This window comes from Macaca fascicularis, chromosome 1, assembly GCF_037993035.2.
Source record: "Macaca fascicularis isolate 582-1 chromosome 1, T2T-MFA8v1.1".
NCBI lineage: Eukaryota > Metazoa > Chordata > Mammalia > Primates > Cercopithecidae > Macaca > Macaca fascicularis.
Genome location: NC_088375.1, coordinates 29844349 through 29859280, shown reverse-complemented (window position 1 = coordinate 29859280; position 14932 = coordinate 29844349). Strand labels below are relative to the sequence as shown.

General features: G+C 36.7%; 1 protein-coding gene across 21 annotated transcripts in view; it reads right to left on the bottom strand.

The window, feature by feature from the left end:
* Positions 1 to 14932, bottom strand: part of DNM3 (dynamin 3) — a 562992-nt gene that overhangs the window by 158971 nt on the left and 389089 nt on the right. For 16 of the 21 annotated variants that reach the window (XM_045396821.2, XM_074012175.1, XM_074012290.1 and 13 more), the window contains one exon: positions 3891 to 4000. The exons of the other annotated variants lie outside the window; for them this stretch is intronic. In XM_045396821.2, coding sequence (XP_045252756.1) covers positions 3891 to 4000 — 110 coding nt within the window. The remainder of the gene's footprint in view (positions 1 to 3890; positions 4001 to 14932) is intronic. 21 annotated transcript variants of the gene reach the window in all.

Genomic DNA, 14932 nt, shown 5'->3' with positions numbered 1-14932 from the left:
TATGTATCAATAAAAATATTAACCAAAAGTTAGTGTAGCTATATTAACATAAGACAAAATAAATTTTAAGGCAAAGTGCATTATTAGGAATGAAGAGGGCTGTCACAAAGTTATTTTTTTAAGTCACCAGGAAAATACAACACTAAATTTGTATGAATCTAATAACATCGATTGGCCTCAAGCAAAAATTGGCAGGCTTATTCAAGCTCACAATCACAAAGTGATCTTTTTAATGCTCATCTGATAAAATAAGATTCTTTGTGAGTTTTTGTCTCCCTGCCTATTCCCCTTTCTAGACTGTATCTAAAATGTTTAATTGTCTTTTTCTATTTAATTCACAAGTTTAAGGATAGAACAGTGTCTGGCACATAATAGCTGCCTAATATATACTTGTTGAATATTGGAATTATTTGAGATGAAAAAAAGATAATGACTATAGACATTGCAAAATACAATTAACAAGCATAATCCAATCAGTTCTCATGGAACCTACACTTCCAAGCTAGTAAATGTACATTCTTCTCACATATATGTGAAATGTTTATTAACACCATGTACGACCATATTATTTGATCACAATACAATTAAGTTAGAAATCAATGATACAAACAATAAGATTCCCTGCATTCTAAAATGTAAAACACACTTTTAAATAGCTCAAAGAAAAAACATAATGAAGAATAGGAAACAGAACTGAATGGTAATAAAATTGCTAAATTTCAAAAATTGTAGTAAGCTAAACACTACCTAGAGAGAAATCTATAGATCTATATGCTGATATACAAGTAAAGGAAAGGATAAAAATTGATGAGCTATACATCTAAATTAAGAAGTTTGAAAAGACCCGAAATGTAAACACAAGAAAATACAAGGAAGGAAATAATTGAGAACAGAAATTATTGGAATAGAAAAAGTATACACAATAGATGTTCAAAAGTGCCACAAGCTGGTTCTCTGAGAAGAGACAAAACTCTGGCAAGAATGATCATTAAAAAAAGATAAGGATTAATATTAGAAATAAAAATCAGTCAAGTTCCAGATATAACAGAGATTTAGAAAAATAAAATATTAAGGAATAGTTGGTGCAATATATTTAAAGCAAAACAGAATGGACAATTTTCTAAAAAAATACAATTATTCAAACGGATCCACGGAACAAACAGAAAACTTAAATAAATCTGAAATCATTAAATATATTCAATCACTAGTTAAAAGCCTACTTACCAAAAATACTTTCTAGGGCCAGATGATTTTACAGGTTACTTCCACCAAACAATCAGTTAATAGTTAATCCCTATCTTTTGTGAAGTGTTCCAAAGAACAATAAGGACTTATTCGCACCTCAATTTATGAAGCTTACAGAACCTTGATATTAAAACCAGGTAAAAATAATATAAAAAGGAAATTTATGGGTCAATCTAACTCATTAGCATTTGCTAAAATACTAGCAAACATAAGCCAAGAACTCATAATAAAGAATAGCACATTGTGACCTAACTAAGCTTAATCCCAGGAGACAAAGGACGGTTTAACATTAGAAGGTCACATGAATAGATTAAAGAAGAAGAATCATACAATCTTCCAGGTGAAGAGGTTGATAAAATTCAGCTCCTAAGCATGATTTAAAATGAAAACAGAAACCTTAGTAACTAGAAACACAAGAAATCTTCACCTGATATCTATCAAAAGGTATTTCGCTATAAAATTTTTAAAAACATCCTTAAATTAGCCTTAAAATGAGAAACAAGACAAGGATTCCAGCTTGTAGTCAACATTGTACTGGAGGTCCTTGCCAGCACAAAAATGATTTAAAGGAATCAAGATTTCAAAGGAGAAGACAATGGCCAATGTAGGTACATCTATATACTCACTGAAGTCACTGAGAAGTGGCAGCAGAATTCAGTACCTTTTTAGAACTCCAAGATTCCAAAATATCTAGATTTTTCAAAATCCAGTTTCCTTATTTCAGTGACTTTTGCTGTCATTAAAATCCACAGTTGTACTTTATGAAAAATGATAGTCTACCATAGCCTTGTTTTTACTTTACACCCAGCTCTTTTATAACATTAACTTTTCAGGTTGTCCATGGATTCAATTTTGTTTGACTTCCTGTTTGACAGCCACCTGTTCCACTCTGCATCTAGGCAAGAAGGCTGAGCACACCTCTGATGATTGCTTTAGGATCTCCTGATTCTCAGCTGCTCTGATGAAGGCATGTAAACTAGTACTGAGCTTGGCTGCGGTGTGGCAGACTCACTACTGTTCTCTCTAGAAAACCTTTTATTCTTTATTATTTGCAGAATGTTTTCATAAGCTGCTCTCAAATAATACTGTCTTCAAAAATCCCATTTGAATATTTGGTAGGGGAGTTAGTTGTATTTAATTTTCTTTCCCGTCAATTCTTTAAATGGCTTGCCTTGTGGTTTTACTAAGTATTTTTGTATTATGAGTCACTCTGAGCAACTGACTGGGAATGTAGGAAGACGTCTTCTTTTGCTATTTTAATTTACTGTGTGATTGACCCTGGGCCAGTCATTGAACCTAATCAAGTAACTTCATTCATTGCTAAATAAAGACAAAAGGCAGTCTCGAAAAATGGGTTAAAATTAGATCCTGTTACCTTAATGACTCACTGTCTTAATAACTGACTCACACAAATTAATTAGCTTCTTCCTAAAACATTTTCATTTGCAAAAACTCTCCTTTATTATCCTTTCCTAGTTGTAGCCCTTTTACACTTCTCTAGCCCATCCTCTCTTACCTCTCCATTTGCTTATTTAACTTTACTGCTAAGTTTCAGTGAAGATCATGGAACTCTGTGATGATCAGCTCAAAATACAGTTTTGATACTGCACATGAGCAACAGAATAAAATAAGCACACAATGGAAAATGAGTGGAAGCAAAAGTGTACTTAGAGGAAGTCCTGATACAAGTTCCAGCTACCCCATGCACTAGTTTTATGACCTTAAGAAAGTGAGTTAACATCCCTGAGGCTACACTTTCTTATTTATAACTGTATCCTTTTAACCTCAAGGGCAGCTGTTACAAAAACCAATGACAATGAATGTAGACAGCATTTTGAAAAACTGTAAAATACTATACATTTTTATTTACCTTAACTGAATAATTCTATTCACTGAATTTAGTCATAATATGTGAAATTTGTCTGCTCTTCAACAAGAGCTTAAGTGATATCCATTCACGTTAGAAAGATACTTTTAAAATTATCATCGAGTAGTTTGTAAGTATGTAAACAATATATTGGGACAAGAAAGACTTTAAGGTAATAAAATGCAGCTTTAAGAATGGACAGACTGGGTGCAGTGGCTCATGCATGTAATCCCAGCACTTTGGGAGGCCAAGGCAGGAGAATCTCTTGGGCCCAGGTAGTTTGAGGTCAACTACCTGGACAACACAGCAAGACCCCCATCTCTACAAAACAATTTTTAAAAAATTATCCAGAGACAATGGCATGAACCCAGTAGTCCCAGCTACTCTACAGGGCTGAGGTAGGAGTGTTGCTTGAGCCCAGGAGTTCGAGGCTGCAGTGAATCACGATCACAGCACTGTACTCTGGTCTGGATGAGAAAGCGAGATCCCGTTGCAAAAAGAAAAAAAAAAAACCAAATGGATGAAGAATTATTTTCATGCCAGGTGGAAAAGCAAGAAATAATTAGTTAACACTTGAAGATCTTTTTTAGTCTGAGTTTTTATACTTTGAAGCCATAACCCATGGTGGAATTTAAAAATACAAAATAAATGAAAGGAAAACTGAAGAGTAGACAAATTTCAAGGTGTGGCCAAAGGAACTATTTTCAAATATGATCTCTGAATCATGTAGAACTTCAAGGAAAAAAATCTGAAGACAGGGACTGTTTCAATTTCTTACCTTTGCTCTGTATTAAAGAGTGCAAAGATGTGCTTGCTAGACATAAAGCTCTTTTCCACATCCCGAACTTTCAGGTTGTCCAAGGGAAGCATGTACTTCTTTTCTTTTTCCTATTATGAGAGAGAGACAGAAAAGAGATAGGGAGAGAGGAGAGGAGAGGAGAGGAGAGGAGAGGAGAGGAGAGGAGAGGAGAGGAAAGGAGAGACAGAAAATTGACTTTAATAAAAGATCTTGAGGCATGCCAATGGCAACACATCACCTGACTTAGCTAATGCTTGATTACACTATCTTGATAATATCATCAAACCCTATTTTGATACCAACTATTAAGGCATAAAAGTTATTAGAGATAGGAGGCCCCAGTGATTCTCAACATGTGGGTTGGAAAAATGGCGGGGTGAAGTGTACAGGAAGGGTTCTGAGATGGAGAAAACACATGGTCCTCTGTCCTTTCCCCCTCATGTGGGTCCTTTTAGATGTTTTTAAATGTTAGTTTGATATTAAGACTCTAGCCATCTGTTAATATTTAACAAAAATGTTCTGGTCCTAATTCAATGAGAAATGCCAGATGGATTTCATTTCTTGCTTTATTTGCAGCCTAAGCAGTTTTGATAGCCAGTGTTGGCAGGGAAGTGGAAGCACAGGACCCCAGTATGAAATACCCCCCATAAACTATGATAAAGCATAAAAAATACTTGCTCATTTGGGTCTAGAATAAAATACGAATTCTGAAAACGAATTATTCCATAAAATTGTTGAGCTCTTTGGGGAAAACGTCATTAGGAGTGGACTGATATTAACTAGAACAAACTCTCTTTCAAAATGAACAATTGTTTAGGAAGAATATGAACATTGGAGAGGTGAGGTCTGCAAATGTGACCAAATTAGTGTTAGTAGAACATTGGATGCCAAAAAATTATTGGAAACATTTACTTTTAGGGACTGGCCCAGGGGCAATATTATTTATATGTAAAAATGCCTAACAACGAGTAGGGGAGAGCCAAATACTCAATTTAAGAAACCTAGTAAATACCTATTACCAGGGGTATAACAAGCACTGCCCTTGTTAACCATGGTCCTCTGTATGCTCCCAGGCTACATCTCTGCTGTTACCCCTGAAAGAGAGCAGGGCTAAAGTCCAGAGCTGGAGAGAATGCAGACTTAGTCATAACTTTTAATAAACGACTATTAATGCCCATGGGAAATACGTGCATCATACAAATATGTCTGACATAAGTCCTTTTGCTCCTACAGCATATAGACCTACTTCCTTGAGAATTTATAGCTTAGCTGCGTAGCATAGAGCTCTTCTGTGCTCCCTAGTCAGTTTGTGGGTAACATGTTGTTTTGTAGGGAGTATCACCCGCCTTTCCACTTCCTACTCATAAATTAATCAGAAAAAAGTTGGGCAGAGCACATTAGAATAGCAAAAAGATGGCATTCTACTTGGCTACAAAAAGTCATGTGAATAGGTGACTGAAAACATTGAAGGAAGCTGCTTAGAGAACAAAATGGCTGTTCTGACAGACAATGTCTTCAAAGAAAAGAAGAAACATAAAGGAAACTAAATAGCACTGGGAGAGGCTCAACAATAAACACGAAAAAGTAAAGCACTGTAAGAATAGTCCAATATTTCTACAACAAAAGTTAAGAATATATTATCAAACACAAGAATATTCTAAACAGCAAATACATAATTTAATCATAAATGAGCTACCATAGTTGAGTCCAACTTTCTCAAAACAGTTGTCAAATTATTTTAGGACAGAATTCTAAGAGGCAAAATTCTAGACCTAATGAAAATCTATCCAATACATAATCAAATGAAAATGCTTGAGACCCAGGGAACTTTTTTTTTAATTGAATGTTTTTCAGTGCCCTAAATTTAAGCAGCTGGATTCTTTTAAAGCACCATCCTATTCAACCTTTTGAAATGATAGATTTGCCTTTTAATGGGAAATCTGAATTTCATTGTAAAGATGGAACACAATGTCCTTGGCTTGTTTTCTATAGAAATAGGCTCTCTTTTGTACTGCATTCTTTAGCATATCGTGAAGACCAAAACTCCAGCAAGTTTATGTCAGATATTAAACACTGGAGAAATACACACACATATGCAGACTGGGGAACATGAAAAATGGTCCTCATATCCAAAGTACTAAATGTCATTTATCCCAGGTTTTTGAGGACATATTGCTAAATTGTTTCATAATCAAAACTTTGAAGACTGACAAAGAAAGAAGAAAATGTATTCAGACATTTATTTATTAAAGTTGTTAAGTCAAACAGGATTAAATGAGACAGCAGCAACTCTAGGCAATAAAACAGTATATCATGGATATTTCTCAAAAGTCTTGGTGCTTTGGGAAAAGAATGATGTTCTGCTAAAAGAACATCATGAATCTAAAATAGCTAAAACAAAAGAAATAGAGGAGAAATAATATACAGAATTATAATTTCCAAAATACAGTCTTAGAACCATCTTAATTAAGAAATGTGCCAAATCATTTTTGTCAGTTCTATGACTGTCTAATAATGTGCTGTCCAATATGGTAGCCACTAGCCACAGGCAGTTACTGAGCACTTGAAATGTGGCTCAACTGGGATTAGCTAGAAATGCAAAATAGACACCAGATTTCAAAAACTTAAAAAGAGAATGTAAACTATATTGGTAATACTTTTTAATTGATTATATGTTGAAATGATAACATTTTGAATATATTGGGGGTAAACAAAGCATTATCAAACATAATTTCACCTATTTTTTCTTACTGTTTTGAAGTTGGCTGTCAGACAATTTTAAATGACATATGTAGTTCCATTAAATTTCTACTGATAGTACTAAATCCCCCATGTACTTAACTCTTTCCTTCCTCTCATCCATCCAGTTTTCCCTTCTGACCTCTCTGTTTCTGCTATCAGGTTTATCCTTCATTCTCCCTGTCACTCCATCTGAAACCTCACTATTATTTCTGACTCATCATCTTTCCTTGCCTCGTTTACTACCTTAAGACTTTGTCACATCGTGTTTGAAGAATTTGTCCTAGTTCCCCTCCTTTGACATTCCCACAACATTATTCCAGGTCCCTGGCATCTCACAAGCATGTGGTCACAAATGGTCTCCTATCTAGTCGCTTGCCTTCCAATTTCTCTAACATCACTAGAGAAGATGATTTTTGAAAACGATTTTGTCAAATTCATTGCAATCCTTCAAAACTTTCAATAGCTTTCCATTATTTGTGGGAAAAAATCCACTAACCTCTTTAATGTGAGTTTAAAAACACTACAAATTGGCTCAATCCTGATTTGTCAATGTCTCCTTTTCTCCTCCATAAGAAGTTTATGTTTCAACCAAATATATCTTTACCAGCAGTCTTTTCCCAACTTGAGATATTCCTTCAACAGTTCCCTATCATAGCAATGTTCAGTATTCAGAGTTCAGTTCAAGTTTTACTTTCTGTGCAAAAGGTTTTCTCAAACTTGTAACCATTTATCTGTTTCTGTCACCTCCCCCATCTCTCTCCCTTATATTCATATAATAGGTATTATTTATTCCATTCATTTCAAACTATATGAGACAGCTTCAATTTATAACTGCCTTATATTTGAAAATGTATGTGAATGTTGCTTATTTGGAATTCAGAATGTTCAGTCAACTCTCTTGTTTAAGTAGCTTATATATTGTTTAAGCAGCTTATATAAGCTTACATAATATAGTTGTTTAAGTTGTTTTAATTTATTTTTAAAATATGTAATATTTGTTATAATTCTTCCCTGACTTGCTCTAACATTCTGAAAGATAACAATCTTTCTCAAGCTCATAAATAATCAGATTAGAAACAGGTTTCATGACAGACTAACAAATAATATTCTATGTTATGGAGAAAAACAAAAGCTTACAACATGTTTTTTGTAATAAATAAGAAATGAAATTTTATATTTTAAACTTTTTTTTTTTTTTTTTTTTTTTTGAGACAGAGTCTTGCTCTGTCGCCCAGGCTGGGGTGCAGTGGCCGGATCTCAGCTCACTGCAAGCTCCGCCTCCCGGGTTTAGACCATTCTCCTGCCTTAATAAACCCTTAATAAACATTGACTACCTAGACCATTGTGTTAAAAATTAACCAGAGGTGAATATAAACACTTATTTTTAATGCCTCAAAGGTTGATTTTAAATTAACTTACAGTATTTTGCTTAGCATCATATAGTTTGTTAGATGAAGTTTTACTAACCTAAACCAATATATCTGATTTGATTCATACAAACCTTCAACATATAAATATGCTGTGGCAATCCAATATACTTCAAAAGAATACAAAAAAAAAAAGGCATAGATTCTGCTCTTAGGAGGTATGAACTGATGAAAAGTTTTCAAAAATGGTAGAACTTAAAAGAGATTACATTAGAATAATAAGAACAAAGGCTGGGTGTGGTGGCTCACACCTGTAATCCCAGCACTTTGGGAGGCCAAGTTGGGTGAATCACCTGAGGTCAGGAGTTTGAGACCACCTGGTCAACATGGTGAAACCCCGTCTCTACTAAAAATACAAAAATTAGCTGGGTGTAGTGGCAGGCACCTGTAATCCCAGCTACTTTGGAGGCTGAGGCAGGAGAATCACTTGAACCCAGGAGGCAGAGGTTGCAGTGAGCCAAGATCATGCCATTGCACTCCAGCGTGGGTGACAAGAGCAAAACTCTGTCTCAAAAAAAAAATAAAAAAATAAGTAAAAAATTAGAATACAGTAATAAAGAGAAATATTAAGGTATGAAAAAGCCACTAATAGCACCAAATATGTTTTTAAAATATGCACTAATGGCAGTAAATTAATTTTTTAAATATGTGATATTTGTTAAATTCTTCACTGGCTTGCTCTAACATTCTGAAACATGACAATCTTTCTCAAGCTATCAAATAATCAGATTAGAAACAGGTTCTATGACAGACTAACAGAATATTCTATGTTGCAGAGAATACTTATGCTTCACTAGAACAAAGATTCCTAGTTTTGACCACCCCCTTCTTATACTCATATAATGTTCCATGTGTGTTCTCTATTATTGTATTTGCCATATTTTATACTCCTAATTGTTGTCTTTTCTCCTATTGAGAAACTGATATTTATTTGTCCTCTCTCAGTGCTACACTACTCTCCTGGCAATGAATGGAACGTTTCTCTGACACATCCGCATCAACAACATGCGTAGACCACATAGGAAGTACTACTGTACCAGCCAACAGAGGAGCAACAGAATGACTATGCCACCAAGAACTCAGTCCAAAAACAGGACAGTAGCGCATAGATTTGTCCAAGTTAAAAAGATCCCTCACCCAGGGACTATAAATGTTTTTGCAGAATACTGAAAACTCGTGAGATACCATGGGGTATTCAATTATTATAATTTGCTTCTTGCTCAAGAGATAATAATGTTGATCAATATTTTTCCTAACAAAGTCTCATTTTTTTCTTTGATGCATTGTGGCCAGAATGTTTGCAAGCAGGGAAACTGGAGACATTATCCTTGGTTTATGGGTAGGGACCAGAGCCAAGAAAAATGTGATGGCTCCATATATTAATCCAAGCCCTTCATGCTCTGAGTAACTGACACAGAGTCATGTAATCATTCATATTCATCATGCTCCTCACCCACACCTCATTTTCTGAGAGACACTGGATTGCCCCTGTACCCACTGCACCAGTCATGGGATTCCTGCTTCCCAGGAAAGTCCATGCATTTTCATTTTCCACGCAGAACATTTCTGATTGTATCTTCTTGTCTTTGACTAAACTATCTCTTCTACTAGAAATACCTTTGCCTATTTGCCACTCTGCTTCTCTTTGCCTCAAAATTACTGCAAAAGATTACTCTATCTAGCTCAGACTTAATTTACATTTTTTTCTAAAAGTATTATAGGTCTCATTTTCCAGCCTTCTTGTCTTTTCCCATCACAAGTGCAGACTTATTTTTTTAATCGGTGGAATCCTTTGATTAAAAAAATAATTCTCACAAGTCCTATATATTAAATAGATTAAAAAGCGGAGCTCCTCTGATTGCAACAAGTGGGGGCTATGAGGAAACCTGTCCATTCAAACTCATCTTCTCACCCTGGTATTGTCTCTAAGACACCCCTGGAATGTCTGTTGATAGGGTTTGGCTCTGTCTCCCCATCCAAATCTCATCTCTAGTTGTAATTCCCAATGTTGGAGGAAGGACCTGGTGAGAGGTGATCGGATCTTGGGGGTGAACTTCTACCTTTCTGTTCTTGTGGTAATGAGTGAATTCTCACGACATCAGATGGTTTAAAAGTGTATGTGGCACTTTCCCGTTAATTTTCTCTCTCTCCTGCCACCATATGAAAGAGGTGCTTGCTCTCTCTTCACCTTTTGCTGTGACTGTAAATTTCTTGAGGCCTCCCAGTCATGCTTCCTGTTCAGCCTGCAGAGCTATGAGTCAATTAAACCTTTTTTCTTCTTAAATTACCCAGTCTCAGGTAGTTGTTTACAGCAGTAAGAGAATGGACTAATATACCTGTGGATGACTAGAACACAGGCCTAAATTTCCAGATCCTTGTTCCCTAGCTGGTCCACCTGGCAGCCTTTTCCTCCAAGGGTTCCCACAGTGGCAGGACTCTGCCCTGACCCCCTTCTGGCTGGAACCTTATGCTCTGCCCTGTGTCATTAGGTCTTCTACATGGAGCAGCTCTATCTAGCCCCCTGGGACTCCTAACTGAGCAAACACATCTCCCAGAAATGTGGGTGCAGTTCGCTGAACCTTTCGTTCAAACTACTCCTGTGATGCCCTGTCTACCCAACTGGGCACTTTGATATGTCCACCAAATCTCAGTCAAGTCTGCAGTGCTCTGGATCCATCAGAAGCCCCACCATGGCCAGCATGGCAAGGGCCTCCTCTACCATTGCCAGGATTCCTCACATTCCCATCTAATCCCCTGTGCTTGGTTCTCGCACCCTGGTCGGATACCCTATGCTTGGTTTATACTGTCACTTTGTGCTTTTGTCTTATTTTCCGAGTCTACATGTTTCACTTAAGTGTGTCTATGCTCTGCCTTCCCAACTACAAGATAAACCCCTAAAGAAACAAGCAAGTCCATACTATTATTACCTTTATTTATTATTGTTGTTAATCATTCTATGTATCTTGCTCCCCTGTTACTCTGTAGCTATGTGCTGACTTTGCTACCAAACCATCAACTCTTTGAGGAAATAAATTATTTCTTTATTAGTTTTGGTTGTGTCATAGACATTCAGCAAACACTTGCTGAATGAACATATGAACAGCCCCCTCATGGGCTGGCATAGTGCTTTGCCTAGATCAAGGACTCAAAGATGATGACTGACTCATACAATAATCAAAGTATCAAAGAATAATGAGAGGCTATGCAAATATTGAGAATACCAGAATAATATTTCCACATGTTGTTGAAAACTAAAATCTGGTGTTTATTGCTTTTAAGAAGTTATAACTATAGAGATGCACAAGTATGAAACTCAAAATATAAACTATGCATCTTTTTATTTGGATTTTAACTCCTTGCTTTAATCAGAATTACATTTTGAATAGTAAACAGCATCTGTGAACCAGCAGGTTGCTCATCAACAGCACTTTTTAAGCTTTTTCTCTTGAGCGCTGTATAAACTGCCTGTGTTTGATGGGCTGTCCTAGTAGTCTCAAGAAAAATCCATGGTTTTTAGGCCACTGGCTTCATGGCTGCACCCCTGTACCTACTCAGATCCTGAAAGGGAGTTACACACTAGGATATCTCCACTTGGCAGAAGAAAGATAATCAGTCACACTTGACATTACCCCGGCTGGAGATCCTGCTCTTTTCCTGGTTCCTACCTTCTCTTCAGAGTCCAGCTCAATTTCCACCTCCCCCAGGAAGCCTTTCTGACCTTACAAGCCCACGGGAGGGCTCCCTTCTCCATTCCCGTGACATTCTTGGGCCATGTATTTTTTTCTTCACTTAGCATATATTGCCCTGTATTCTCAGATATGGTTAATATCCTCAAAATGCAGACTCCTCTTTCCTCCCACTAAAAAAGTACTGTATAATTTGAAAGTGAGAACATTTAAGATTTTGTTCTCAAATCTTTATATTTAATCTCTATATTCTTAAATTTAGAGAAATAGTCCTATGTATTTGTACATATGAGATTGGTAATGTATTCATGACAAACATACTAAAGAATAAATTTAAAGGACTTATGACTAAGGATGGAAGATTGATCCTATGTATGTATCTCTTCTCCTTCTCCCAAACCTACTATGATATTATAACAGTAAAATAATTTAAAAGGTTATTATTAGTCCACAATAACAAAGAAATGGGAGAGGAGAAAATAGTGAACAAAATATTTTCAAAAAGCTTTCTAAGAGAGAAGGGACAAAGGAGCATTCGTTGACCTAGCATAAAAAAAGGGTTATTCTCCAAATACCTACAGAGGGAAAGAACAGAGGAGAAACCACCTCATTTGGCTTCTGTCCTTGGAGGCACCTTATACCCACATGCGTGGTTATGGTCGTGAGGTTGAGGCAGTGGGATCACACAGAAGTCCATGTATAGAAGTATACAAAACAAGCCAGGTACAGGAGCTCATGCCTGTAATGCCAGTTGTTTGGGAAGCTGAGGCAGGAGGATCACTTGAGCCCAGGAGTTTGCCTGGGCAAGATAGTGAGATCATGTCTCTCCAAAATTTTTTTTAAAAAATTAGCCACATGTGGTGGCATCTATGATTCCAGCTACTCAGGAGGCTGAAGTGGGAGGATCACTTAAGCCCAGGAGGCAGAGGTTGCAGTGAACTGAGATCATGCCACTGCACTCCAGCCTGGGTGACAGAGTGAGATCCTGTTTCAAAAAAACCAGGAGTAGACAAAACAACTGGTGGCACAGGACTACCTTTTCTACTCACAGCAACTTATTCCTACCTTCAGCAGGAGACAAGAGGCTTTTCCCTAGAGAAGTTATACCAAAGACGTTTCAGGCTGAGAGATACCAGGCAGGGTGAACAGCAAGGGGTGAGGTAAAAACAAGAGAGTTTAGTGAAAGCCTACATACTGAAATATTGTCCTTCAGCCTATTTCTTGCCCTGCCCCAGAATGCCAGCAGCCAGATGGACTTCCCTGTCCCTGCCAGGAAAGATAGTGAACTCTTCTTCTCCGGGGACTCACAGATTCAGGGGAAATGCCCTGTATACCACGATTTCGACGAAAAAGCCAGGCTGCTGACTGATCGCCTTATAGGAAGATTCTGTATTCTGCACACTCCTCCAACAATTTTCAAGCAACTGAATGGCACAGAATCTTAATAGATTAGACACGTCAAGGCTCTTAACTGGAGTGGATTCTGAAGATGGGCTATCTCAACACTTATTCCAACGCCTTATAATGTTTGAGTGCAATTCAAAATCCTCTCACCCTTCCCAATCTTGCTCTTACAGCCAGAGTTCCAGATGAGATATACTTTCTGCCAATCAGATGTAGTCATGCCAGACTTTGATTCCAAAAAATGAGTCAAATGAGAGACCGGCAGAGCGTGTGTCACCTGTTTTGTTGGCCTGAAGGGGCTCTGGATCCAGAGGCTACAACAAAACAGTGGCTTCCTGATTATGCAGCCTCCAGACTGGTGGAGGCAACAGCTCCTTGGCGGTCCTAGGAAATTCATTTTGTGAGTCATTCCTGGAAACTCAACCTAGTTCTGCAAGTTTGCCCTCCCAGTGATTCTCAGAATGATTTGTCCCTCTTAATAAATTATTTTCTACTTAAACTAGCTAGAGTTGATTCTGTGGGTGACAATTAAGAACACTGAAAATAGTATAATAATATCTAGTCAACATATATTATTATGGCTTAGCAAAAATGAATAGCTAGTAAAGCAGAACAATAGCATTACCCTGCAATACTTCACACATAATGAGTCAAAACTTACACAAATCAATTAGTAACATGTATGTATGCCATGTTTATGCAGTTTTGAAATTCCAGCACTTTTTGCTCAAAAAGAGCTTCTAACCAAGAAATACGTGCACACACACACAGATACACACACACACACACCCCTCTATGTATATATACATATATATGATAAATACCATGCATGAAAAATTTTAAATTGAGAATTCAAGGTGTGAGTGAGAGAGATGGCATTTGAGCAACTCTACGAGAAACTAAATAAGGCAACAGAAGAGAGTAGAACAGAAAAAAAAAAATCCTGGTGGTTTGCATGTTCATAAACTATTACAAACTACCTCTATCATAGCAGTACTACTATTCATGGGTTAAATTTTCTTTACTAGTGAGCTAAGTACTGAGACTTAGTTTGTGTTTTATACTTTTTCAGTTACTAGGAAGGAAAAAATGTACTCAGCATGGCAAAACATGCTTCAAGCACTTTAAATTAGCATATTTCAAATGCTTAATGGTTGCATTTTCCTATTTCTTTTTGTGCTCCAAGGCATTGCAATTTATATTTTTTAAAAAGAGAAACTTTCAAGTTTAGAATAGTGATTGCTTTACTTGAAAGTCCATATAACATGATATGGATTTCTATTACTAAACTGCAAAGACAAATGTCTTTCAACTGACTTACGTGGCTTCATATTAAATTACAAAGTGAATTTAAGACACTCCGCAAACTGAAATTATGCTTACTGTGTAACAGCTTTTGAGTGCACATTAATCAAACATAATTCTACATGCTAGCCCTTTGGATGTACTTGCCTTAAATAAAAGTGTTATTTTGGCTAAATATACCATATGTTTGTAAAAGTTCAACATAATAAAAGCACGTTGTTTACAAATGCAGCATAATTTTTACTTCTCTGAGAAAATGGATGTCAGAAAGGCACTGTACAAATAAAATCCTCTGACAATTCCCAGAACTCAGTAGATGAATGGTTTAAATTTCCCCCCATCATTTGTCACCAAGCTGCAAACAAAAATCAAAGCTGAATGTTCCCCTCTCTCTCATAAAGAGGCAAAGAAACACTCAAAAAGAGGTAACACTAAGGAGAAAAGCAAAGGGCCTGAG